The 27,310-nt window shown below is 47.6% G+C and overlaps 1 protein-coding gene and 1 non-coding gene across 2 annotated transcripts; both read right to left on the reverse strand.

Annotated features, from left to right (window-relative positions):
- Window positions 1-339: 339 nt before the first annotated feature.
- On the reverse strand, window positions 340-26,212 carry SNTA1 (syntrophin alpha 1). Its single transcript, XM_037043879.1, has 8 exons — window positions 25,781-26,212; window positions 22,398-22,583; window positions 7,912-8,116; window positions 4,375-4,582; window positions 4,109-4,239; window positions 1,962-2,158; window positions 1,062-1,249; window positions 340-978 (listed from the first exon to the last, which is right to left on the reverse strand). The coding sequence occupies exons 1-8, from the start codon at window positions 26,088-26,090 to the stop codon at window positions 886-888; spliced, it is 1,518 nt and encodes a 505-aa protein (XP_036899774.1). The 5' UTR covers window positions 26,091-26,212; the 3' UTR covers window positions 340-885.
- On the reverse strand, window positions 23,046-23,170 carry LOC118986029 (small nucleolar RNA SNORD22). Its single transcript, XR_005066266.1, has one exon. It is a non-coding gene; the product is annotated as a small nucleolar RNA SNORD22 (small nucleolar RNA).
- Window positions 26,213-27,310: the final 1,098 nt, after the last annotated feature.

Genomic DNA, 27,310 nt, shown 5'->3' on the forward strand with positions numbered 1-27,310 from the left:
CAGCAATGAGTGAGCAATAGTGGAAACAGATCCTCCAGCCCCAGTCGAGCTTTTAGATGAGAAGAGCCCCAGCTGACATCTTGACTGTAACCCCACGATCTACACCCTCAGCTTAGCCCTCCTCCAGGTCCTAGTCCGCAGGACTTGAAAGATAAATAAATGTTTGTTGTTTTAAACTGTTAAGCTTTGGGGTAATTTCTTATGCAATAATAGATAACCAGTACACTTTCTGGCCCTATGGTTAAAGGCCTGCTTTTCTCCCAGAAAAGGGGCCCCAGTCTCCGGTCTGCTCCACCACAGGACCCAAAGGCCAAGGCACAAAACACAGACACTAGGCCATACTGCCTATGTGCTCGCAGGCCCTTTATTTAGCCAAGAATATGGAAGAAAGAGAGAATGAAGGGGAAAGCCACATGCCCCAAGGTGATGGAGCTGAGGGTAGAAATGAACAACAGCAAGGCTCCTCCTCTTTCTCTTGCCTCAGACCCCAGGGAACTCTTCCTTCAGATGGGGTCTCTGCAGGTGGCTTGGGGGCCTATAGGAGGGTTGGCAGTTGTTGGCTGGGTCAGGATTCCCACAGGGGCAGGTCCCAGGCTTGGAATGGCTTCTGTGTACACAAAATATCTCTCTGCAAAAGGCACTGGTGGGGAGACAGGGGCAGGGGCAGCAGGGAGACTACCCCATCACAGGCAGGATCCACTGTGTCCTGAATCTGGGTCCCAGTCCCCAAGACTATCCCAGCCTCCTCAGGGGCTGGGTCTCTCTGTATTCTTGTTCCTTTCCTCTCCCTTCGCTCAGCCCAGTAGTGAGCAGACAGTCGGTGGAGGGCCAGGTCAGGCCATGGAGTGGACACCCCTTCTTTGGGGCTAATGCATCTGGCGACCTCTAAGCCAAGAGCCCCAGGCGGGTGACTTTAGCCGAGAGGAAGGAGTGGATGATGAAGACCATGGTTTTGGGGCACGAATGCAGGTCCAGCTGCTGCAGGATGGATGGAGAGAAGGGTCAGGAGCTCTATCTAGCCTGGCATCCAGGAGAACATAGTCCCCTCCCCTGCCACTCACAATCTCTCCTTCGGCACTCCCGAAGTCCAGGAATAGGAGACTGGCACCATCGTCTGAGGACATCTGCAGCTTCTCGAAGGGCTGTCGGAGCAGCACAGCTTGGGCAGCACCCGGCTCAGCTGCCCACAGTGTGAAGCCCTTGTCAATGTGCACGGAGAGGCTGCAGGGACGGCCATTCCATGTGCAGGCTGCAGAGAGGGCACGTGGCCATGGGGAGGGCACATGGAATAGGCACAGCTGGCCCTCAGAGACATAAGCCCCACTTCAAACCCCAACTGACAGCTCCAAAAGTGGGGCTTGAATACCACCAGGGAGGGGAGGCTCACTGTCTGTCATGCCATCTGTACACCCACTTGGCAGTGAGTCACCCCCACCCTAAAATAAGAAAGGTGGGCCCACAGAAAAATTACACCCCACTCCTAGTCCCACTTCCAGCAACACCAAAGGTGGAAAGGGGGACAGGAGGCCCACTCCCTATAAAGGCATCAGCAGATTCATCCACATCACCCTTGGAGACCTTAGAAACTCATAGAATTACCCAGTTAAATGTGAATTCCAGATAAATAATGGGTAATTTGAACATATTTATACTAAAAAAATTGATGTTTATCTGAGATTCAAATTTAAGCAGGTATCCCACGCTTCATTCTAGAAGCCCTACTCCAAAGGCCATCTCCCAAATTCTCATCAGTGGAATCACAAAGTCAGGGCAAGAAAAACCCCAAGGAAAAGAGTCTCTCTACCTACCAGGGCAGCTACACACCCAAAACAAAGGGCCCTCGGAGACCCCAAATCCTACATTCTCTCTCCCTCCTAAAGCATCCTCAAGATGGAAGCTTGAGTGTCTCTAGGGATACAAGACTCACTACCAGAGAGGCACTCCCACACCCACCAACCCACCTGTAGACACCTCCTGCACACCCTCCGCAGCCCGGTGACAGCCATCCACTAGCTGGCGGGTCCAGGCAGCCAGCTCCTGTGGTGACTCCACGCTGAACAGGTGAGTGTCCACACCATGGCGTGTGCCCGTGCGCAGGGCAAAGGAGAGCTCTGCATCATAGGGCACCGAACCCTTGGAAGGGCCTGAGTGTACCAGCCTGGGGCAGGGAATGGGGAGGGCAAAGGGCTAAGTAGGAGGCCTCAGGCAGTAGGGAAATAGTTCTTGGCCAAGGGCAAGTTTTGGGAAGGGACCCTGTGACTCCTTCACCACCTGATAAGGGGACAGGACTTTCCAGACCAGCACTGATTGACTTATAGGAGACCATTTCCTGCCACACTCCCCCTCACTCCCACAGCTCCAGCTGCACCAGTGTCTTCAAACACACCAGCACACTCCTGCCTCAGCACCTTTACACATGCTGTTCCCTATACCTCACACACGCTTCCCTGATTATCTGCATTGCTTACTCCCTCACTTCCTTCAGACTTTGCTCAAATGTCATCTCCTCTGAGAAGCCCTCCCTGACCTCCCTGTATAACACAGTCCTCCTACCACTCACTAGCCTTGCTTTTCATCATGGTACCAGAAATTATACTTGGCTTTTTATTGTCTTTCTCACTAGAACATCATCTAGGGTACAAATTTTTATCTGATTTGTTCATCACGATATTCCCAGCAACTAAAACAATGCCTGTCACATAGTAGGTATGCAATAAACATTTGTAGCCAAAATTAATGAGTCACTTGATCAAGTCTGCAATCCATGACCTACTTATCCCTAGTAGGCAGCAGGCTTCTGATACATGGGCCACGGCATAGCCCAGGGTGAGGAGACATGGGTGACAAGGGCCCAGACTCTGCTTGACTCCTACTTGCTGTGTAATTTTGGGCAACTCACTGACCCTCTCTGGGCAACAGACCTCAGAGTTCTGAATCATAGCTCTCTTAGCTCCTCATTCTATACTCCTCTCTCTCTTTTGGCTTCAGTTTCCCCTTGGAGCCGATGGTGATACCTGGCCCCCCACTTTCCGGCCCTGAGCTCCAGACCTGCAAGTCCCCAAACTTCCTATTCAAGCTCCCTATCCATCCCCCCCACACTGTGGACTCAACTTAGCATTTTGCTCCAACCCTCTCCCTTTGTACTCTCACCCCCAGCCCCACTGCCTGCCCAGACACAAGTTCCTAGCCTCCATTCATCTGAACACCTCACTCACCCTCCCATCTGGCAAGTGCTAAGCTGGGCTAATTTTACCACCCAAGTGTTTTTCAATGCAAATGCGGCCTTTCTTCTCCATCTGCTGCCTCTCCCCACCTCCACAGTCTCTCTGCAGAAGCTGCCCAGCTTCCATCCCACCCCTCAGGTGCATTTCCCACCTGGCAGCCACAGGGATTCTTTGAAAACAACCTCAGTCATCACTCCCAGGCTAAAACTCTTCAACTCTGCCACAACTCTTAAGATAAAGCTAACATTTCTCAACTAGGCAACAGAGGATCTGCAAAATCGAGCCCTGCCAACTCCCTGTCTCATCTCTCTCCATTTCCTGTGTAGTTCTACATGCTGGTTATAGCACACTCATCACTTCGTGAACACACCATGGCCCTTATGCTTCTGTACCTTTGACTATGTTGTTCTTGCTCTGTGAGGTGCTCTTCCACCCTTTCTTCAATAAGAAACTTCTACGCATCTGTCAAAGTTCATCTCAAATGTCACCTGCTTGAAGCTTTCCCCCACAGGCCTCGTAGAGTTAAGTGGTTCCTGCTTCTGCATTGTAAGGGCTGTTCCTAGGTCAGTGTCCCTCACCAGACCTGGTGTTCCCTGAGGGCAGAGACTATGGAGTCAGCTCCCTATCTTCCAAACCATTCAGCCCAAGGTTGGGCCGAATAAGTGTCAATGAATGAGTGACTGGTAGGACTTCATGTCCTTTTGTTTCAAGCCCCTGTTTTACAGATGAGGAAACCAAGGCCCAGGCAGGGTAGAGATAGCTTCAGACCTCCAGGGGATAACTCAGGGCAAAATGGGGCTGAAGTCTCCAGCTTCTAAAGCCCATTAAAGCATCATCCCCTCAAGCTCCGGACAAGACACACACTCCTGCCTATCTGTGGGTACCTGGTGGTGATGAGTGGGGCAGTCCGGGCTGGCTGGCTCAGGGCCTCACGGGTCTGGGGGAGACAGCAGTAGAGGAGCAGCTCCTTTTCAGTCAGCAGGGCCAAGGTGGGTGCTGTACCCCCACTGGGCAGCTGCAGGGGACAGGGCAGAAGTAAAGGGGCAGGGAAGGGGGAGGTCAGAGGGCCAGGGTACAGAGACAATGGGAATAGAGTCAGCTCCAGGGGAGGGAAAGAGAGGGAAAAATAGGTCCCCAGCCCAGCAGGCACCTGCTCAGTCAGCCAGCCGATATGCTTGATGTCCTGGCTCCCAGCTGTGCTGGTAGCTGCCAGCAGTGCCTGCAGCTCGTCCTTGACCCAGGGCATTAGAGCACTGATCTGGACTTGGATGGCAGTTGCCCATGACCTTGCACTAGCCTCATCCGTGGCCCTCAGGAAGAGGGTGTCTTGACCATCTGCTGAACAGATCTCCAGATACCTGCAGGCACAAGGGAGGTAGAGGGGAGCATCTGTCCACTGTTGCTGCTGAGCAGTGGAGATCTGGCCCAAGAAACCCCATCTATCGCAAATCAAAACAAACCACAGTGGTGTCCATGAGAGAATCAGAGGGATACTCACTACTAGGAACCCAGCCACAGTTGTTGGGGCCTTACAGGGTATGGGGACAAGAGATTAGGAGATATACAGACACGTAGGTACACACACACACTCAAACACATGTAACGGGGCCAAGTTATTGCTGTGCGAAGATTTATTATCTTGCCTTTTTTTCCCTGGTTTCTAAGGAGAAGGATTGCCTTGCTGAGCCAGCTCCCAGGTTCTCCTTTGTGGAACAGAACCAAAGTAATGCACTAATTAGAGGGAAAAAAAATACAGAAACCAAAGAGGCTTGATAGACCAAGTTGGTCTACATAAAAAAGCTAGAGTAATGGAGCAGGGGGAAAGGAGGAAGAAAAAAGGCCATACAGGCAAGTGTTGGGGAAGGCTCCTAGGGAGGTACTGGGGGCACAGTGGCAGGGAGAAGATCTTTAAATGTTTTGTGAGACTTTAAATATCAACCCCCCTTTGGTCTTTCTGTAACAGATGAGGTGGGGCCGAAACAGGATGATGGCTCAGGCAACACCCACTCCAACCCCATTCGCCTTTGTTTTCCTCTACTGCACAGCTACAAAGCAAAATACTTTCATTCCCAGACTCCATTGCAACCAGGGCTGGCCACACGACCCAGTTCTGAATGAAAGGCAATGCTTTCCTACATGTGGCAGTTAGTCTCCAAAACTGGCCCTCACCAAATCTATCTCTTCCTGCATACATGGTCCACTTCTCCTCTCCTTGGCTTTGTGACTTAGTTTGACCAATAAAATGTGCCAGAAGTGATACTTTGGCACATTTCCAAGCCACCATGAAATCCAACTACCCCGAGTCCAACCACCCTGAGAAGAAAAACAAGCCAGCCCCCTGGAAAGACCATAGAGAAAGAGGAAGACCCAGCCGGCCCCTAGCTGCTCCAGCCATCCCAGCTAAGGCAGCAGACAGGTGAGTAGAGCAGCCAGCTTGGACCTCTAGCCCCAGCGGACACCACGTAGAGCAGAAGAACTGGACAGCTGAACCAGACAGGGTTGTGAGAAAGGATGAACCATTATCTTCTAAGACACTAAAATTTAGGAAGGTTTGGTATGCAACAATAGAACAAAATTACGGGACAAAAATTCCCTTCCCTTTTGCGCTCATCCTGTCAGGAATGTGGACACATGCTTGGAGGTGCAGCCACCGTCCTGCTTTGGAGTAGAAAATACACAATAAAGGTGGCACAGGAGCAGGCTTTCCCTGGAGCACACCCACGCCTTCCTTCCCGCTCAGGCACACATCTCTACTTTTCTCTCTTAAACTCTAAAGATCCCCATGAGACTTGCAACAAGAGGACAGGCAGCAGCGGCTCCTCCTGGGCTTATCCCTTCAACCTGTCTCCAAGTCTCCCTTTTCTCCGACTTTTCAGTGAGCTCACAGCAGCCCTGCCTCGGCTCACTTCTGCTGTTATGAGTGAATTTTTTGTTCACAGCATACTTCTCAGTGAATTCACGCAGCCCAGCATGGCTCACTTCTTTCCTATAATATTTCTGGAGAGGCAAAGCAGAGCACTGCTTAGGCTCCCTCCTGTTGTTTCTCTACCCCAAGCCCTTCCTTTATCTCACTGACCCCAGCTTTAATAAATATACTCTCAAAAAAATTTTTTTAAATGCATTGCAGAGGAAAAAGCTGGAAGCCTGATTCCTTGAGGGCATTCTTGAGCAGTGAGAGTAGCCTAAATAAACAGTTGCCTCCTGAACTTTTTTAATATGTGGGAAAATAAACTTCTCATTTATTTGAGCCATTACTTACTGGGGTTTCTGCTACATTGCAGCCCAATGTAACCCTAAGTAAAAGTGAAATGTTTTTCATTATATTTTAGTTCCCATATTGTGTTCCTTTGACTGAGATATTAAACTGATATGGAACCCCAGTTATATTCAAGTTACACATGTAGTTACAGATATATTTCTATGGCCAAGCACATGTATATACATGCATAAATATTAACATAAACACACAAACACATATGCACAAATCTATGCCAATACCCTTGCAAATGCTCACACATACACACAAAAATTTGCATTTACATGCCATCTACATGTGCACACATATAAAAATACACGAACAGCCCTGGCCAGGTAGCTTAGTTGGTTACAGCATCATCCTGTTACACCAAGGTTGTGAGTTCATTCCCCTTCAGGGCACATACAAGAGGCAACCAATGAATGCATAAAATAAGTGGAACAACAAATCAATGTTTCTTTCTCTCTCTCTCTCTCTCAAATCAATAAAGAGGTCTTTTTTAAAAAAGAAAGGAATATATGTACACACATGCTTCAGATGATGTCCAAGATCAGGCTGGAAATCATGATTAACCTAAGGTTCTAGGAGTTTCAGGAAGGACTAATACCACATCACCTTCATTCAATACAAAAGGCCCCTTTGGTGGAACTCCTGTAAGTGACCCGTGAATTGCCTCATGGGGCAGAGTAGGGCTAGATCATCAAGTAGGGCCAGGAGATTTGGATGCTGAACACTAACTGGCCCTCCAGGCCAATGTTGGGTATTGACAGACATTGAACCTTGGATGCAACTAGGACCCACAGCTTTTATGCCATGCATACACCACCCCTAATACTGCACACCCCATTGATCAACATGGACTCCACTCAACCACCCCCATCACTCAGGCATCTGCAGCTTCTAAAGCAGAGAGGGCTACCTGGAGAGAGGCCAGTTCCATCCCTTCCTGGTTGTGAGATTAACCTTGGGTAGTTTACTTCCTCTCTTTGTCCTCATCTAATAAATGGGGTAAAATAATAGGACTTTGCTCATAGGGTCGCTGTGAGAGTTAAATAAAGTTACGTGTGGTAAACACAATAATGTTGGCTGGTTTCAATCATATCATCAATGAACTTTTAAGGGCTGCTCAGGTGTGAAGGATGATAACCTTCCACGGCCCTAACACAAATGCTACCAGAGACAGCTCAGAACCTCAGCAAAGTTGGAAGAGAATTCAGGGTTCTCCACAGACCAAATTCCTCCTCGGATATGAACTGCCCAGAGGAAGAGAAAAGCAAAGCACACCCTCAGCCACATAACTTCACTCTTGTACCCATTTAACAAACTTTTCTTCAGCACCTACCATGTTCAAGCATTGTATCTTTCCTTTGGCCCCACCACATAGCAACATCAGAGCTTGTTTGTCTGAGGTGCTCCCCACACAAAGCTTACCTGGGCTCCGGGTCACTGGGGGTACACCTCCTCGAGACATACGCCATCTTCAAGGACAAGTGTTTGGTATCGTTGAGGTCTCGGGGTGGGGGGCCAGGGGAGGAAGGCTGCCGCTGAAGGGGTGAGGCAGGAGGTGAGTCCCAGCCAACCGAGGTCCCGCTGGCAGAGTTCTTGAAATGTGGTGAGACCTCCTTCATGTACTTGACTGGTCAGGGGACAGGTCAGCAGTTACCACTGTGACATGGGCTCTCAGGAAGCACACACCACAATTTTCACTAATTCATTAAGAGTTTAATCTATGTCTAATGTCACTATCCTCCTCTAGGCTAAAGTCTGACTTTATGGTAGAAAATACTAGATGCGTTCCAACATCCATTCTCTCATTTTTCCTCTGGATTGTAGACACAAAACCACCTACAAAACTACATTTCCCAGCCTCCTTTGCAGCTAGATGTGACCATGTGACTATTCTCTAACCAAGTAAGTAGAAGTGTTTGTACATTTGGGGTGGCTGCTTAAAGGTAACAGAAAACAGCTGCAGCAAGGCAGTAAAAGTGCACCGAGATGTGAGTCAGGAGATGTGACTGCGCTGCCACTGTCCCATTGTCTGCCTTTATCTCTTCAGTCTTCTCATCTGCAAAAAGGAGGAGTTGAATGAGATAGTCCTAATTGTCCTCCAATATAGTGATAGTCTCCCAGCTTAAGACTTCATTTTTCAGGCTCTATTGCAGCTATGTAAGTGCTCATGTGAACAAGTCTGGCCAAGAGGATCAGAACAAAAGGGATATGTGAGACAATCAAGTTCTGTCTATTAAAGAAAGAGGCATACTCTTTCTTTCCCCCTCTGACTCCTTGGCAGGGGCTGAGGTGGCTGGAATACAGATGGGTTTAGAGAGAGGGGGAGGGAGGGAGAAAGAGAGAGAGAGAAACATCAATGTATGGTTGCCTCTTGAGCATCCACTATTGTAATCCAGGCATGTGCCCTGACTGAGAATTGAACTGGCAACCCTTTGGTTTGCAGGCCACTCAATCTACTCAGCCACACCAGCCAGGACACTTTCTATTTAATTTTAACTACTTTAAAATTAAATTCAAGCAGTCAGATGGAGCTAATGGTGCCCACATTATGCAGTACAGTTCTAGAACAGCAGTCCAGATTTACTTCTCTGCCCCACTGACCCATAAGTCACGTTATGATACATGGTGCCTCTTGCCTGTCTATGCCAGCTGGTCCAGGGGTGAACACCTGACCCACACTTGGCTTCCCAAGTTGAGACTGGGAGACATTCTAGACTGGTGTCTTGAGCAAAATTGCTATGGAGATCAACCACCTCCTGCTGTGGGGACAAAGAGGAGGGGAAAGCTGGTTGTGGAGAGAACATCAGTGGAGATGCAAGTTGAGGAGCAGTGTCTGGAATGCCTGGCCAGGCACCTGCTAATGTTCCATTTTCTGATACACATCTTTTAAAAAGTCAGCCTGCCATGTCAACAAAAGTTCTAATATTTGCAATCAAAAAAGTCTTGATTGGGGCCTGGACGCCATGCTTTTCTAGAAAAGGAAGATCTCACTAACACTGGCAGCTGAAAGTGAAAGGTAACATGATGACAGGGTTGAGCTGAGAAGATCTTGGTGGGAAGAAGAATTCGGAGACAAGTGGGGAGGCAGGGTGGTGAGCACCTGCTATGTTCCAGGTATTGGACTGGACCTAGGTAGGACTCTGTGTCAAGATGATAAAAAGACTTGCACTGCCACTTCTTTACCCCTTGCTCTTGGAATACATCATGAATCACTCATAGTGTTCTACAGCAGCCATTATCATACCAATCAGTTGAAGCTGATTGGTAATCAAACATTTTAGTCACTCTTGCTATATAAATTAGCTAAGTCTGGCTGCAAATAATAGAATATATGACAATAATGCCTTAAGCAATAAAGATATTTATGATATCACATAATAGTAAGTCTAGAGGAAGTTGATTTCAGGATGGGTTCAGTGGCTCAGTGACACCAGATTTGGGGTAAGCCTCTCCACCATTCTCTTGGCCCTCCCCTCATGACCACAAAATAGCTGCCACAGCTCAAGACAGTCGACAAAACCCAAAGTAGGAAGGGAGGAGACAGATAGAGAGAGGGTTGTAGTCCTGGCTGGTGTAGCTCAGTGGATTGAATGCCAGCCTGTGAACCAAAGGGTCACTGGTTCAGTTCCCAGTCAGGGCACATGCCTGGGTTGCAGGTCGGGTCCCCAGCTGGGGGTGTGCGAGAGACAACTGATGGATGTATCTCTCACACATCAATGTTTCTCTCCCTCTCTCTTTCCCTTCCTTCCCCTCTCTCTAAAAATAAATAAATAAAAATTAAAAAAGAAAAAGTGTTGTCGCCTAATACCTCCTTCTTATCAGAGAGGAAAATATCTCCATGAAGCTTTAGTGGCCCCTATGGGCTGCAGGACCACTTCTAACACAATCATTGCCAAGAGGGAATAATCATGACTTAGACCAATCACAGTTCAGCCTCTGGGACTGTGCACATTCCTACCCAATAAAATCAGGCTTCTCTTAGCAAAGAGGAAGGGGAAATAGTTGGTAGACAGGCAACCAATAGTGTCTGCCACATGTGCCCTGGCATCTGGACTATTCCCAGTTCTCACGAGCAGCAATGTCCTCACCTCTAAAATGAGCTACCAGGAAGACAATCTGTATACCAAGGTGGTTAAAAGACTCGCCCAAGCACTAGTCTCTCTTCCCCCAGCCAGGCTGTCCCCTATGCTGCCCTACTGAAAGGTGCCTATCCCTGCTAGCCCTTGGGCAGGCTCCCTTCCTCGCCCCTCTGCCATCTGGCTTGCTACACATTTGAGGTCTGCTGTCAAGACCCAACCAGTATGCTCTGACTGTGAACAGACAAGCCAGGATGGGGTGAGAAAGCAGTTCTTGGCCAAGCTCCCTGGGGAAAAAAAAAAAGTAAAGCTATTTCTGTCCCAGGAGACTGTCCTGGGAGGCTCAGACAGGAACCAAGGCAAACGGGGGTGAAAGTGAGAGGGAAGTAGAAATGTCTGGGGGTTGGAAGAGAAAAGTTATGTTGAAAATAAGAGCAGGTTATTGTGAGAGAACTAAGGTAATTGTGAGAGAACTAAGCCTAGACCCAAAGTTTTGGTGAACTAGGACTACACATGACTCATCCTCAACATTATAGCAATGGCTTACCCCAAGACTGAATGTTGGATTACGTCTCAATGATAGAGGTGGGACACATCAGTGTCCCCCCTCAGCCACTCCTCCCCACACTTCTCAGAACTCTGTTGTTGTTATTTTGTGTGTTGGGGTTGCCTCTCACCAAAATGGGAGGAAACTGGATTCGATTCAAACCCAGAGTCAGTTTCTGTAACCAGAGAAAGGAATGCCAGCATAGAACAGGTTCATTCAGCAGGAGGAAGAAGGGGCTACGGCCCAGGAGGCCCCAGCACAGCTCATACATCACCCCTCTAGGAGGCCTTCCCAGACACCCACGCTGGATCCACCAAAGCCGTCAATGTGCAGTCTCCTAGAGCCCAGTCCCCTCTGTGTGAGGATCTGCGTCCTCCACCAAACTGGGAGCACTGTGAGGGTGGGGACTTCATCTGACTCATCTGTGTCCCCAGAATGCAGCAGGGATCTCCTATGCTATGTGTCCCACAAATGAGCATTTGGCAACTTCTAAGCCAGAAAAACTGCTAGAGCCCCTGTGCACCCAGGCTGTCCCAGAACTATAAATGGACAGACAGCACACCAGCTGGTGCCCAAAACAGGGCTTGGATTTCACAGACTAATCAGCCTGTCCCAGAGCGGGGGTGAGGTCCTTGGGGCCCCGGAGAGTGACCATAAATAGCCCAGTTCTGGGGCCTCCTCTCTGCTCTGGTTTTTACCTGAGTCACCCTACCAAGAAGGGCAGGGCTGCCCAGAGGCAGTGGACTGAAAAGCTGAGGGCACAACCGTGGCCCTGTGGCCAGCATTCTTGAGACACCATGGATAGACCCATTTGGTAACCACACCCTCCCCAGTCAAGATCCTGGCCCAGGAGCCTGATAAAGTAGCGACACGTGGGCCCTTCCTCCTCGGGGAAGCTGAGACAGACACAAACACTGCCCGTTCCAGAGGCCCCGATTCCCGGCTCTGCCAAGGAGACAAGCCAGGACCCAGGAATAGGTTCCACTAAAAACAAAAGGCAGGACCATTGGCCTGGCCCAGGACAATTGGGAGGGAACATATGTGTTGCAAAGAAAGGAGAATATATCACTTTTGGATCAATGCAATATCCCCAGTACCTATCCCAGTGCTCAATAAATTTCCCAGTTTCTGACTGAGTATCTTGGCTTTGAGTCTTGGCTGAAGACTGTCCTCTAAGCTCAAGCTGTTCATTGTCTGTTCAGTGGGTGATCACCTACTAGCCCCTGCCTGAAATGACATGATCTATCCGTCTGTTTACTAATCTATAGCCTTTCTTGTCCAACCAAAATGGCAGTTCCGTGACAGCAGGGACCTGTCTTCTTGTTTAGTAGGGTATCCCCAGCATCTGGAATAGTACCTGGCATCTACAAGATAATCAGTAAATTTAAAAAATCTGTTAAATGAATGAATATTGACAGGCCTGGGGCTTCTCAGCTTGGAGAGACCATGTAGCATTAAGCTCAAGTGAGGCAAGCTTGGGCTTAAGTTCCTTGCTCTGTGACCTTGGACAAGTGACTTGACTTTCTTCGAGCCTCTATTTTCTCATCTTTATAATAGGAGCAAAATATATCTACTGCCCAGGATATTGAGATTTTGTCCCTGAAAGGCACTTTGCCCCACCTGGCATAAAATAGGTCTTCGATAAGTAGTAGTGTGGTTATTATTTCTGTGGCTGTTCTCAGTGCAACAGCATAAGGGGATAGATAAATGAGGTGGTGACAAAGATTTCACTCCAGGCCCTGTCACTTGCTCTCTGGTCTTGGCAGGTCCCAAGGGGGTCCCTCTGAGCCTCAATTTCTTTGCCTACATAATGAGCACTGATATACCAGCTCTCTGAGTAAGATACTATAACAATTCAAATCCAGGCTGTCCACCCTGCCACCCAGGATGGTACAGAGTGGACGTGGAATTCCAACAGGCTCTGGAAGGAATGACCTTTAAAGTCCTGCTGGTCTAGCTAGGCTGGACTATAAATAGTCCGAGACCCTGGCAGGCCCTTCAGTAGGACTGATCAACAGAGTCTAGGTTGCCATACTCTGGAGCAAAAAAAATCTCACCTCACCACACCCTCATACAGCATGGGGGGCACCACCTAAGATCCTAAAGGCACATAAACTCTTTGAACTAACAATACCCCTTGAAGGAGCCCGGCTTCAGATTAATGCTCATAGGTGCACAGAGGTCACAGCACCATTGCTTTGGTTCAAGGGGCTAGGAACAAGTAGGAAGTCCGTGGGTAAGGGCTGCTAAATACAAGCTATAAGCTTCCTGACTTAGTCTTGTTCATGGCTATGTCACCAGTGCCTACACTGAGCCCTGCCACAGACAGGCCTCAATAAATACCTGTGAAGTTAATGTACAAATCTCAATAATGGGATGTTATACAATCATTAAAAATAATGAGCCCTGGCTGAGTAGCTCAGTTGGTTAGAGCTCCATCCTGATACACCAAGGTTATGGGTTTGATCCCCTGTCAAGGCACATATAAGAATCAATCAGTGAATGTATTAAGTGGAACAACAAATCGATGACTCTCTCCCTATGTGTACTGAGTTGGAAATATGTCCTCAACTTGTTAAATAATAAAAACAAATGTGGAGCCCTGACTGGTGCAGTTCAGTGGATTGAGTGCCAGCCTGTGAACCAAAAGGTTGCCAGTTCGATTCCCAGTCAGGAAACATGCCTAGGTTGTGGGCCAGGTCCCCAGTTGGGGCATCCAAGAAGCAACCTATCAATGTATCTCTCTCAGTCAATGTTTCTGTCCCTCTTTTTCTCCCTCCCTCTAAAAATAAAAGTAAATTAAATTAAATTAAAAAATGTGGAGTGCTGGCTAGTGTGACTCAGTGGATTGAGCACCAGCCTGCTAACCAAAAGATTGCTGGTTTGATTGATTCCCACTTAGGGCATATGCCTGGGTTGTGGGCCAGGTCCCTGGTAGGGGGAGGATGAGATGCAACCAATCGATGTTTCTCTAGCACATTGATGTTTCCCTCTCTCTTTCCCCGCCCTTTCCCCTCTCTGAAAATAATAAATAAAATCTTTAAAACAAAAGAAAAAAATGTGGAAACTTTTTAGAAGAATGTGAAAATATCAACAGTGGCTACCCCTATGAAAAGATGATTGCTTTATACTCTCCTGGTTTTTTTTAATAAGCATATATTACTTTTTACATGTTTTTAATCTAGTTTTTAAAAATGCATATATACCACCACATTCCAAGTCATCTAAGCCAGCATTCAGGAATGAGGCCCTCATCAACCCTTCTAGAAGCAAAAGGTTCTAGGATCTTGGAAAGAAGCATTCATTGAGCACCTACTATGTACCCAAGCACCGAGCTCAACCCTCACAAACACATCTTCAACTAATTGCACCATTTCAGTGAAATGGATCTGTGTCCTTATTTGACAGTTGAGTAAATTGAATAAACAGAGTCTCAAATGGGTTAAATGACTTGCAGTACAGTATAAACATTTAAGAACATGGGTTTTTGCATCTGACAGATCTGAGCTCAAATTCCATTTCTGTTGCTGTGTGGCTGTGGACAAGTAGCTTCACCTCTCTGAGTTTCATTGTTCTCATATGTACAATGGGATTAATAACCTAATTCACAGGGTGGTTTTGAGGAATCAGAGATAGCATATGGAAGGCACCTCACACAGTGCCTAGCACATTATAGATATTTTATGAACAGCAGACACTACCATCACTATAATAATCATATTATCATTATTATTTCCTTTGTCACTCGCAGAAGCCAAGCTCACACAGCTAATTAAGGCCAGAACCCCCTCCAGAGCCCTACAAGAATTTTAATCAAGATCCAGGGAACAGGCCAAGGCTGCATTAAGCCAAAGTTTGTCTGTGGGGAGTCACATGGCCCATAGCTGTGTGTGTGTGTGTGTGTGTACAGGCAAATTATGTTCCCTTGAAAACTATGATTACAACAGGTTCTTGCAGTCATGGGGGTACTGAACGGGAGCTACATTCATGACTCTGGTCCTAGGACAAGAGTCCCACAGGCACCTCAGGAGCATTGCATCACTTGGCAAAGTTGACTCGGGTGACCTCAAATTAGATTCAGCCATTAATAACATCCCGCTTCTGATGGTGGTGATGCACTGAGCCAAATTTGGGCAGGGCACCTGGCAGCGTCCATCTCTCAGGGGAGAAGTCTGGCAGGAGCCTGGACTTGGAGTTACAAGAACTCATGACAGAAAGTCTCAGGAGTCAATCATGGCCAGCTTGAGCCTTTGGCTGCATCTTAAACATTTAGGAAAGTAAACTGCAACTGACAAGGTTAAAGACAGAGTGGAAAAGGTCAGAGATGTACACTAGTGATCATTCCCCAAACACGCACCAAGAGCTAACATGCGCTGGGCTCAGGGCCAGGCCTGGGGCCGTGAGACAAACTGCATGTGATTTCCCGCCCTCAAAGGCCCCTGAGTTTACTGAAGAAAACAACTGCTGATACTGATATGACGATAATAAAGGCTGACTTTTATTGAATGCTTACCACGTGGAAGACATTGTGCTATGCACTTCAAACGCATTGTCTCATCCTTATCGAAAGCAAATAAAACAAATAACTAAGTGTTTACAGTGGGCACTGGCCTCAACATATTACATGCACCTTACATGTATATTTCTTAATTTTAAGAGAGTTTATTTGATCCCTGGCTAGTGTAGCTCAGTGGATTGAGCTCGGGCCTGCAAACCAAAGGATCGTGGTTCCATTCCCAGTCAGGGCGCATGCCTGGTTTGCAGGCCAGTTCCCAGCAGGGGACACACGAGAGGCAACCATACATTGACGTTTCTCTCCCTCTCTCCTTCCCTTCCCCTCTAAAGGTAAATAAACAAAATCTTTTTTAAAAAATATCAATGTAGCCCTGGCTGGTGTAGCTCAGTGGATTGAGCACGGGCCTGCGAACCAGACGATCGCAGTTCGATTCCCAGTCAGGGCACATGCTTGGGTTGCAGGCCAGTTTCCAGCAGGGGTCAGTTCCCTGCAGGGGATGCACGAGAAGCAACCATACATTGATGTTTCCTTCCTCTCTCCTTCCCTTCCCCTCTAAAGAGAAATAAATAAAATATTAAAAATATATATATATCAATGTATGGTTGCCTCTCATGTATTCCCTGCTGGGAACTGGCCTGCACCCCAGGCATGCGCCCTGACTGGGAATTGAACCACGATCCCCTGGTTCACAGGCCCATGTTCAATCCACTGAGCTACACCAGCCAGGGCTAAACAAAATCTTAAAAAAAATTTTTTTAATGTTTATTTGAGCCAAACTGACAACACATGCTAGACATCAGGATCTCAAATTCTCCACATATTATATTTTAATATTTTATTTAATTATGATTAATTTTATTTTTATTTACTTATTTATTTATTTATTTTTATTATTTTTAAGATTTTATTTCGTTATCTCTAGAGAGAGGGGAGGGGAAGGAGAAAGAAAGGGAGAGAAGCAGCAGTGTGTGATTGCCTTTTGCATGCCCCAGCTGGGGACCTGGCCCGCAACACAGGCATGTGCCCTAACTGGGAGTCGAACTGGCAACCCTTTGATTCGCAGGCTGGCATTCAATCCACCGAGTCACACAAGCCAGGGCCTTAGTTATTTATTTTTAGAGAGCAGGGAAGGGAGGGAGAAAGAAAGGGAGAGAAACATTAATGTGTACTTGCCTCTCATGTGCCCCCCACCAGGAACCAGGCCTGCAACCCAGGCATGTGCCCTGACTGGGAATTGAACTGGTGACCCTCTGCTTTGAAGTCCAGTGCTCAATCTGCTGAGCCGCACCTGCCAGGGCTCCACATATTATTTTTTAATCTTGCAAATAACCATAAAAGGTAGGTATTATTCAAGGCTGAGGCAACACTGGCCTCTGCAGCCAGATAGGCCTTGGTTTGAATTCTGAGTTCACCAATTTATTGGTTGTATGACTTGAATAAAGTTATTTATTCTCAGCAAAGCTTGGTGACTGTCTGTAACACAGGGATCACAGCAGTTCCTATTACTGTATGTGCCTTTTATGTACACATTAACTCTACTCCTGTATCTTTTTAAAGTCAGGGGGGATGTACTTTCCTCTTGTACAAAGTACCAAAATTAATTTTATTAATTTTTACTGTCCTTCAGTATTATTTTTTTAATGTATCACAGGCTCAGTGTTGCCCATCTCACCAGCTACATTGGGGGGGGGGGCATTTGGCCATCTCCCCTTTTCCCGCAGGCCTGGTCTTCAAGGGCCCCGCTAGCTCTGGCTCCAGTTCTGTGCACACGATGGGCCTCTCTAAGCAGCAGAAGGAGATGTGTTGGCTGCCAGCTTGGGCTCAGACTCTGGTCACAAATACATCCCTGTGATTGAGAACAGGCTCAGACATTTGTGCAAACCACTGACGTCCCAGAAAAAGGTCCAGGAGGCAGACTGGGGTTGCTGATGCCCAGCTTGGGCCCGTGACTTAGGCCAGAGAAGTAGATACCTGGTTGGCACCCAGAGTTTGCCATGACTTTTGTTCTCCTAGGACATTGTCCAGGAACTCTGTACCCTTTAAGACCCAGGCCTCAGGAAAGATGCCCAGCTGCCCTGCCAAGTTCTCATCCAAAGGACAGGCGCCTTGGAGGCAGCCTTCTGAGTGGGATGGAGGCAGAGAAGTTCTAAACAATGTGGCCAGTGACTAGGCTCTAGCAGAGAACTTAGGCCCAGACAGGCTCCCAAGAGCACTGGCTCCAGACTCAGGCCACTGCCCAGCCCTTAGCTTCTCCACAGACTCCTCCGAATCTCAAGGATCAGCCACAACTCAGGATCTTAGCTCCCTCCCATCCTCAGGCTTCTCAGACAACCCACACAATTAAAAGATTGATCTTTTAAATAATTAAAAGATTCTTGACCCCAGTACCCACCCCCACCCTCATCACTTTGCTGCCTTCGGTGAAGTTACCTCCTTCCATAAGCCTGTTGGGCCCAGAAAAGCAGTTCAAAAAAGACTTCATCTATGAAAAAGCTGGGAAAAATCAACAAAGCCACAACTTCCAGATTCTTCCTCTTACCCACACCTGCTTAGATCAAACCATCTCCCTCCTGTTCATGACTCCAGTCTCCTCATCCATCGCCTTCTGCATCTATCGGTGCCTCCCTCCAAACCAGACTGATGCTGCTAAAGTTCAGAGCTGACTGTGCCAGCCCCTGCTGAGAAACTTTTAACGGTTCTTCCTTTCCCTCCAGAGAAAGTCCAATTCCTTTAGCCTGGCATTCAAGGCCCTGCGGGATCCGTCAGTCTGGTCAGCCTCCTCTTTCCACTCCCTTCCTCACAGCAGAGGCTCAGGTAAAGCTGAATTACTTCCCAGGCAAGTCCCCAGGTAAGTGAAGTCACTTCACCCCTCTATGGTTTTGTTCCCACACCTCTCCTGCCTGTAATGTCCTTCCTCCGCCCCATATACACATCTGCTTATTGTTCATAAAGTGCTAGCTTCCTCTCCTCCAGGAAGTCTTCTCTGACTGCCCAGACAGAAGTGACCACTTCTTATTCCAGTCCCTGGGCAGATCCTGTCTCAGTACCTGTGACATGTTGGTGACCTGGTGGGTTTGCTCAGCTATGAGACTGACAGCGCCCTCAAAACCACTGAATAGAGAGAGCAGGTAGGAAGGGAGGGGAGAGAAAGAAACCAGATGCGAGAATTTGTCTAAAAGGGAGGAATGATAAATGACTTTATGTCAATAAATCTGAAAGTTTGAATGAAACAGATAAATTCTTTGAAAGACATAAACTATCAAAACTCCTTCAAGAAAAAAATAGAAAAAGGATTCATGAACACGGACAACAGTATGTTGATTGCAGGGGAGAGAGAAGGATAAGGGGGATAAGCAGTAATGGAAGAAACTACAATAAATTAAGTGGAAGAGGTAAAACTAAAAAATTTAAAAATAAAGTTATTATAGTATTGAAAAAAATAGATCCTCTAAATCCCCCTATTAAGGACATAAAAACCAGCCTTGGCCAGGTTGCTCAGTTGGTTACAGCATTGTCTGGATACACCAAGGTTGCAGGTTCAATCCCCTACTCGGGCACATACAAGAAGCAACCAATGATGGAAACAAGTGGAACAATGTTTCTCTCCTTCTCCCTGCCCTCTCTTTCTGAGATCAATTGAAAGAAAGAAAGAAAGAGAAAGAGAAAGAGAGAGAGAGAGAGAGAGAGAGAGAGAGAGAGAGGGAGAGAGAGAGAGAGAAAGAAAGAAAGAAAGAAAGAAAGAAAGAAAGAAAGCTTTATAAAAAATCAACCAATGGGCCCTGGCTGGGTGGCGCAGTTGGTTATAGCGTCGTCCCCACATGCCAAGGTTGCAGGTTCCATCCCCAGCCAGGGCACATACAAGAAATGCATAAATAAGTGGAACAACAAATCAGTTTCTCTTTTTCTAAAATCAATAAAAATTGCCCTGGCCAGGTAGTTCAGTTGGTTAGAGCATCACCCAGATGCACCAGGATTGCTGATTAGATCACTGGTCAGGGCACATACAAGATTCAATCAATGAATGCACAGATAAGTGCAACAAAAGTTGATGTTTCTCTCTCTCTTTCACCTTCTCCCTTCCCACCCTTCCTCTCTGCCTCTCTAAACTCAATTAAAAATGTTTTTGTTAACTAAAAAATAAATAAATAAAGGTGGCTAGCTTCCTTAGAGAATGCTACTAAACACTTAAGGAGGAAATACTACCAATTCTATGTAAATGCAATGAAACAAGAGGTGAGTTACTAACATTTCTAGAATGCCTACCATGTGTCAAATCCTATCCTGGGCAAGAGAGAGGTCCAGCCTCAGCTGGAGACCTGGGGTAGGGTTTACCAAGAAAAGTTCTTGCCCTATGAAAAGTCTCAGAGAGCAAAAGCATTAGCAACCCCCAGTCCTGGGATGGTACACATGTTACCTCTCTTCCCTGCTATATTCATGGTAGACCTTGCTAATCAACTCCAGTTCCTTTCTGCTGAGTCCAGACAAGAGCTCCCAATCTTTCTAAATGTGGAACTCCCAGTTCCACCACAGAAGCTGAAACTCAAAATGAAAGCTATTGGTCATCTCTGTTCCAGTCTAACCCCAGCTGATATGAAAACTGAGGCCAAGAGAAGGCAAGGGTCTCACCCAAGGCCAGAGATTCACCAGAGAGCAGACAGGTTTTTAGAAACTGATTTTTAAATAGTTTCTGTAGAGGAGTCAGTGTTTGTGTTTTATCTCTCCCACCATGTAATGAGTTACTTCAGGAGAGGACCTGGGTCTAGTTTCGCTTCTGACTCTTGTTCTGCACACCAGATACACAGTAGGTATCCACAAATGTTTCTTGTCTTAGGAGGGGATGGAATGAATGAGTTAGATGGAAGGTCTGGGTATTAGCTCCCAAACCAGGAGATGCTTCAAGTGTCTAACAGATATGCTACCTTCCCAGAATGATCCACACTGAGAACCTAGAGATATTTTCAACCTAAAGATGAGGAGCTGAGGGTCTAAGGGGGACCTCAGTGTGTATTAGAAATGTGTCTACAGTAAAAATTTTGTAACATGGCTGGTGTGGCTCAGTGAATTGAGTGCCAGCCTGTGAACCAAAGGGTCGCCGGTTTGATTCCCAGTCAGGGCACATGCCTGGCTTGTGGGCCAGGTCCCCAGTAGAGAGCACGTAAGAGGCAACCACACACTGATGTTTCTCTCCCTCTTTCTCCCTCTCTTCCTTCCTCTCTAAAAATAAATAAATAAAATCTTTTTTTAAGTGTTGCCATCTATGGAGCAAACTTTCAAATAGCAGAAACTAAAAAAGCTTTTCAAGTCAACCAAAATATGACATTTTGATGAATTTCAATTGTTCTGAACTGCATTATCGGCTATAAATATCAAAGTAATGAGGCATCAGGGAGGAAAAGTCTCTTACATCCATATCATTTATGTGTGGTTTTGTTATTGAACACTGCTGTTAAAATATGATTGATGTACTTAAGCCTTTAGGGACCAATACTGCAGAGTTGGCTTTTTAAAAATATACATTGTATATATTTAAAGTGCACCAGTATGTCTTGCCTGGTGTGGCTCAGTAGATTGAATGCTGGCCTGTAAACCAAAATGTCGCCAATTGATTCCCAGTCGGGGCACATGCCTGACTTGTGGGCCAGGTCCCCAGTTGGGGGCGTGCAAGAGGCAACCACATGTTGATGTTTCTCTCCCTCCCTTTCTCCCTCCCTTTCTCCCTTCCTTCCCCTCTCTAAAAATAAATAAATAAATAAAATCTTTAAAATAAACAAAAATAAGAAAGTTCACCGGTAAAATATAAACAAATAAATTAAAAGTGTACCAGTAAATAATAATTATTATTATAACTAAAAAGTACACCAGTAGCATTTAAATAGATACAACTAAAATGTAAAAATAAAACAAGACTGAGAGAGAACTGAGGCCTGGGCCACAAGATCACCCAGAGACCCAGAGGCTATTTGCTCCTGTGGCCTCTTAACCAACCCTCATGGGGAAACAAAGGTAACCTGTCAGTATCGGCCTGGGGCTCAGCCCAGCATGGCATTCGCCATCACCCCCACCACTCCCTGTGCCTGTTCTGGGCCAGGAGCCAGACACATTCCTCTGGCCCCCACAACTTCCGGAACTGGCAGCGTGGAGTTTGAAGAAAGGGCTGAGCAAAGCAGAAACCTCCTGAGACAGATGGCGGAAGGCAGATATGCAACAACCACAGCAAAAGGTCTGCAACAACCAGTGAGGAAACTGAGGCCCAGAGAAGGCAAAGGTCTCACCCAAGACCACACAGGGAAGGGATAGTAGAGAGAAACCTCCAAGGTTCTCCCACCCCCCCAAAAACCAAAAACACAAAAACAAAAATAAACCTCCTCTTTGATCCTTACTGGATTTGATATTCTGCTACATAAAGGCCAAGTCCTCTCCCAAATGAGGATGGGTCTCAGGGTTTTAGGACCCCTGAGTACCAGAAGAACCTGAACTTAAGAGCTCTTTTGGTTCCTCAGGAAAGAATCTGAGTGGTCCCATTCTCTCTAGTCTTTTCCTCTCTCTTTGCTCAAGTCACTCACTCACCACAAAGGTAGGGAGTAGAACAGAGGGAATGAAACCCAGGTCTGGCTGGCTGCAGGCTGACCCTCCCACCCCCACCCCTGCTATCTCAAAGCAGGTCCCCAAGTTCTGTTTCTGTTTTCAACTTTGCTCACTCCCAGTCCCCACTGCCTGAGGCCTGAGCGGTAGGGAACAACTAAAACACCCTAGGTTCCCCAGTGCTTACCCTCCAGTACCACCTCTTTGCCTGTCTTCTTCAGAACCTGCACCGCCTCATCGTGGGTGGCGGAGGAAAGGTCTTCCCCATTCACGGACAGGATAGCATCTCCCACAAAGAGGGCCTCTGTCTGGTCAGCTGCCAGGCCCTTGAAGATCTTGGAAATGAGAATAGGCATCTTGTTCTCCCGGCCTCCTGCACAGGCATAGAAAGAGGATAAAACTGAAGTAGACACTCCAACATTTGGGAGTCATGTCAAGGCAAAATTATTTCTGAAGGCCTTTTGATGTGCCCAAGCCAGTCTGGGAAAGCATAGATGGGAGGGTAAAGAGAATTTCAGCAAAGAATCTTATGAGTCTGAACAACCATTTAAAAAAATAAAAAAGGAATTTTAGAAGTTTAAGACATTAATAGTATTAATAAGTCATTTTCTTTTTGAAGGCTAAAAAAACCTTTTATTTATAAAGACTGAAATGATTATATGCACATTTGAATGGCTAGATTATACAAGAAATTGCCTGAAAATTCCTTTTTTGATCTCTTCCAAGAGTTGGAGTCCATTATATATGCCTTGTTCTTTCTTTAGACCTAGAAAAAAATATGCGATCTTTCAACAGGTGATTTATTCTTCCCTTTCCACGTATAGAAATCCTTATGATCCCCCAGACAGTTCCATCTGGAACAAACTTTCCTCTTCTCCCCCAGCCAGCCCCAGTGGGTTCATCTTCACAGGTTCTGCAGCTACAGCAGGATTAACACATGTGGATGTTTTCTCACTGGGAACAAGTCATTTTCTAAATTCTTAATATTATAATTTGGTCACTGGACCTTTTGGTCCAATGCTTTGGGTGTTCACTAGTGTTTGACTAACTTATAAGATGCTTCAGTAAATTTCTCTTGAATATTTTGCATTTTAAGCAATTTTCCCACAGTGAGGGAAACCCATTGATATCCCATAATTTGGCATTATGATAAAATTAGCTATTGCCATGGTTTCAAGTTTCACAATTCAGGATCCAGGCTGGAAGCCAAGGCCATAAAGTCTAGAGATTTCAAAGGCCTATGTGAATCACATCTCTGATGAAAAAACAACAACAACAACAACAAAAAGCTAATGCATTTTACTGAATTGCTTTATTGCCAAACTCTTGAATATCCATCTAAAATAAGAAATAACAGTTCACATTAGTGCCATGTACCAAGTGCCAAACTGTGCTAAATGCTGTCAATGATGTTTCATAGCATCTTCACAACACCCCAATCACATACACCTGCTCAGTTTCCTATCAGGAAAAATTGAAGGGTGGAGAGAAATGTGGAGAGAAGCCCCTTGTCCAAGGTCATCCAGCTGGTAAGTGGCAAAGCCAGTATGTATTTGAACCTAGGTCTCCCAGCTTCAGGACCAAAACTGTTGACCCTATGGCAGACTGAAAGTAGGACCTTCAGATATCACATAGTGGTCCATCTCCAAAATACTGAAGATGGGGAACTAGTGGCCCAGAGAGGGTGGTCATTATTCCAAGGTTACAAAACAAATCAGCGGCAGATGCAGGATTGAAAGTCTCTCCAGACCCCCACTCGGGCCCAACAGTTTGCTTATTGTACTGCACAGAGCTTGAGGCCTAGGAAAGGAAGGGGTTTCTATTTATATCTGCCCTGCTCTGCCTGAAACTGGGGACTTCAGTTCAATGTGAAACTATGATCATTCCTGGCTGCCTGGGCTGGGCTGGACCCCAGAGGGGAGGTCATCGTGGCAACAGCAGCCCAATCTACATATACAAGGACTTGAATGAACCTGGTACTTCTCCCCCACCCCCCATGCCTCCTAAAAGGAAGTTCACCCCCACCTGGAAGTATGGGGCTAGGGTGTAGCTTTATGTGACTTTGGAAAGTCTCTGCTCCTTTCTAAATTTTTTTGTCTATCTGCAAAATGGAACCCTGTATTAACTGTAAGTTCCTGCTTAGACAACATTAAGTGTGCAATATCTGGATTGATCTGTTGCCCTATCCTATGCTGGAGTTTGGGGGTAAGGCTGGTCCCCAATCCCTGGATTCCCCATTTTTCTCCTTTATACCCCTTAGGTTGGCTACATAGGGATTTGCCCTTCTACAGAAAAGATCAACTCCCCAGGGCACTATCTAGCAGCCTGATAATTAAGATTCAAATCCCAGCTTTGCCACTCATCGACTGTGTGATCCTGGGAAAATCGTTTCTTTTCTGAGTCTCAGTTTCTGCACCTGCAAAACAATAATTATGCTCCCTATTTTTTACTACTTGTTGCCTGGATGAAGTGGACTATGAGCCTAGAGTACTGAGCACAGCACTTAGCACACACCACCATACCCACCCCCTCGCCCAGGCCAAAAGGTCTAAAAGCACAGGAACAAAGCTGGCACCAGGACAATGGGACAGTGCACATCCAGGATGATACAAAGGCTGACACCCTTTTCCAAGGCAGACAGCAAACACACAGCTGGGAGCTGAGCCCATGAGAAGTAACTGGGACAGGAATTGTGAACCCAATACCTGGGGTGTGCAGGGATTTTAAGCACTACATCTAGTTGTTTTGGAAATCACTCCTGGACTCCATTTTCCCTCTTACCTAACAGCAATAGCTAACCAGGCACCTACTATGTGCTGGCAGGGTGAGTGCTTTAGACTCCTTTCCTCATAGAAACATCACAACTCTATCATAAGCCTTTGGAAATTGAGGTCCAAAGATGAGAAGTGACTTGAGTTCACACAATTGATCCTCAAATACAGACTAGTTGCACCCTAAAAAAGCTGTATTGGCAGCTGAGAGCTCACAGAGACAAATAACAATTACGTTCACCCCTCTCAATTCTGTTCAAAGTGGAGATGGTCGGATCGAGAAACTCAAACAGCTCTTTGCCTAGGTACACAGCATTCCTGGGTCCTCAGACTTCTATGTCCTTTCTAGCCCCCTGTCTGTAAGCCCAGGCGGTGCCTCATTTCCATGCACTCCCCTACTTTGAACTCAGGCCTTACCCCTAGCCTCCGGACTTCCCCCTCCCTGCCCTAGTGACCTCCCAGGCCTCAATCCCTTTCCTCCACCCTTTGCTCTTCTGGAGGCCCCTCTAGTCCTTCATATCCATACGACCCCTGAGAGATAACCTCTCTCTGATCTCTGTGCTTCCACACAGAACTCCCACCCACGTGTCCTTGGTGCGTCCCCAACCCCCTCCACACCTCTTGCTTTTCCACTGAGACCTCGGACTCTCGAAACTCTCCGACCTTGGTGCTCCAGATGCCCTCGGTTGCCTCCGCTCCCTCAAACCCCCTTACCCCCGGACAGAAGTCCTCCAATTCCATGTCCTTGGTACGCTGCCAGCCCCTGAGACCCATGCGCCCTTGGTGCCCCCTCGCCCACCTTTGATGCTGATGCCCAGCCCGCCAGTGTCGGCCTTGCGCACAGTCACCCGGCGCCGCTGGAGCAGCAGCGCCTCAGGCAGCTGCGGGGGCGCCGCGCCCGGCTCCGCGGCGCCGTTGAGCTGCGCGGGGTCCGGCTCCCGCTGGGCGCCCGGCTCCAGGCCGGCCTCGCCGTCGGCGGGGCTCACGGTCAGCGTGTCCTCCGCCAGACTAAGCAGAACCCTCTGCCACCGCTCGCTGCCGGCCCCCGAGCCCGCCCCGGTGCGCAGCTCCAGCAGCCCGGTACGCGGGGCGCGCCTGCCTGACGCCATCTTCGCCTAGGAGCCCCCGGACCGCCGCGTTCGCCCTGCCCTGCAGTGCCCGGCCCGGTCCAGCGAAACGCCCAGGACAGAGGGCACCGGGGGCCCGGCTGGGCCCGCAGCCAACCTACCCCCGGCCGCTGGGGGTGGAGCCTCTGGGGGCGGGGCTATCTGGGAGTGTGGCTAAGGGTGAGGGGCGTGGCCGCGGGCAAGCTAGCTGCGGGGTGGGGTGAGCCGAGGATGCCAAGGATGTGAAGCGTGGGACAGTTTTGGGGGGTGGGATCACAAGGACGTCGGGGCGAGGCCACGAAGTAAGGAAAGGAGCCGGTGAGATGCGGGAGCTTGGAGGGGCCATAAAGAGGGCAGAACTTCGTGTCGGGATCCAACCCCAGGATCCTGGGGAGGAGAATTTGCTGGGCTTGGCCGTCGGAGTCCGGGTCCGTAGCTCAAGCACGTAGGAGCACAAGAAAAGACACCTGAATCCTGAGGCAAGGCTTTGGGCTTCAGGGCAGGGCTATATATGGTAGAGCCCTCGATCCCAGGGACCCGTCTTGAGTTTCAGGAGTAGACCCGGAGCGGCGGGAGCGGTTGCTGACTTCCCACTGTGGGGCCAGAGCTCTGGTCTGTGGGCGTGGTTTTGGCGTGGGCGTGGCTTTAACGCTTACAGGCCACGCCTACTGGGATGAGAGTGAGCTGTCTAGGGTTCTGGGATGAGGTCGACACAGTCCCCACTTCCACGGGAGTTTAGAAGATTAACTCCCTGGTGTGTTCACGGTCGCATACAGAAAGAACCTGAAGTCCTACACTAAGAGACCTATCTGGAAAACCCCAAACTACTCCTGGTGTGAGGGGAGAGGCCTGGAAGGTGGGACCCTGTGTCAGGAGACCTGGTTTAGGATCCCTGCTCAGACTCGGTTAGCTCCACGTCGACCTTGGTCTCATCACTTCAGTCCCCTAAGCCTAAACTTTGCTCACCTGTGAAATGGGAGTCATGATAGTGCCCACCTCATAGGGCTTGTGTCGGGATTAAATCCATGTGAAGACGTGTTAAAAACTAAATCCCCATGGAATCAATACCATCACTTTCTCTTTTTTTACCCCCCAAAAGCTATTAATTTATTTTTAAATTTTTTATTTTTATTAATTATTTATCAAGTACAGTTTTCTATCTTTTACTCCCATCCCAGCCCACCCCACCCTGTGCTCCCACTTCCCTCCCATTTCCACCCCCC

Source organism: Sturnira hondurensis, unplaced genomic scaffold, assembly GCF_014824575.4.
Source record: "Sturnira hondurensis isolate 20B ecotype Veracruz unplaced genomic scaffold, ASM1482457v3 Scaffold0004136, whole genome shotgun sequence".
In the NCBI taxonomy this organism is placed as follows: domain Eukaryota; kingdom Metazoa; phylum Chordata; class Mammalia; order Chiroptera; family Phyllostomidae; genus Sturnira; species Sturnira hondurensis.

What these genes read in the sequence shown, in the direction of transcription:
- SNTA1 (XM_037043879.1), bottom strand. Translation starts at nt 26,090, where the DNA reads ATGGCGTCAGGCAGGCGCGCCCCGCGTACCGGGCTGCTGGAGCTGCGC. An exon ending in CAAAGAGGTGGTACTGGAGG is followed by an intron (nt 8,117 to 22,397) that starts GTAAGCACTGGG and finishes TCCCCTGACCAG; the next exon opens with TCAAGTACATGAAGGAGGTC. An exon ending in TCGGCTGGCTGACTGAGCAG is followed by an intron (nt 4,240 to 4,374) that starts GTGCCTGCTGGG and finishes TGTCCCCTGCAG; the next exon opens with CTGCCCAGTGGGGGTACAGC.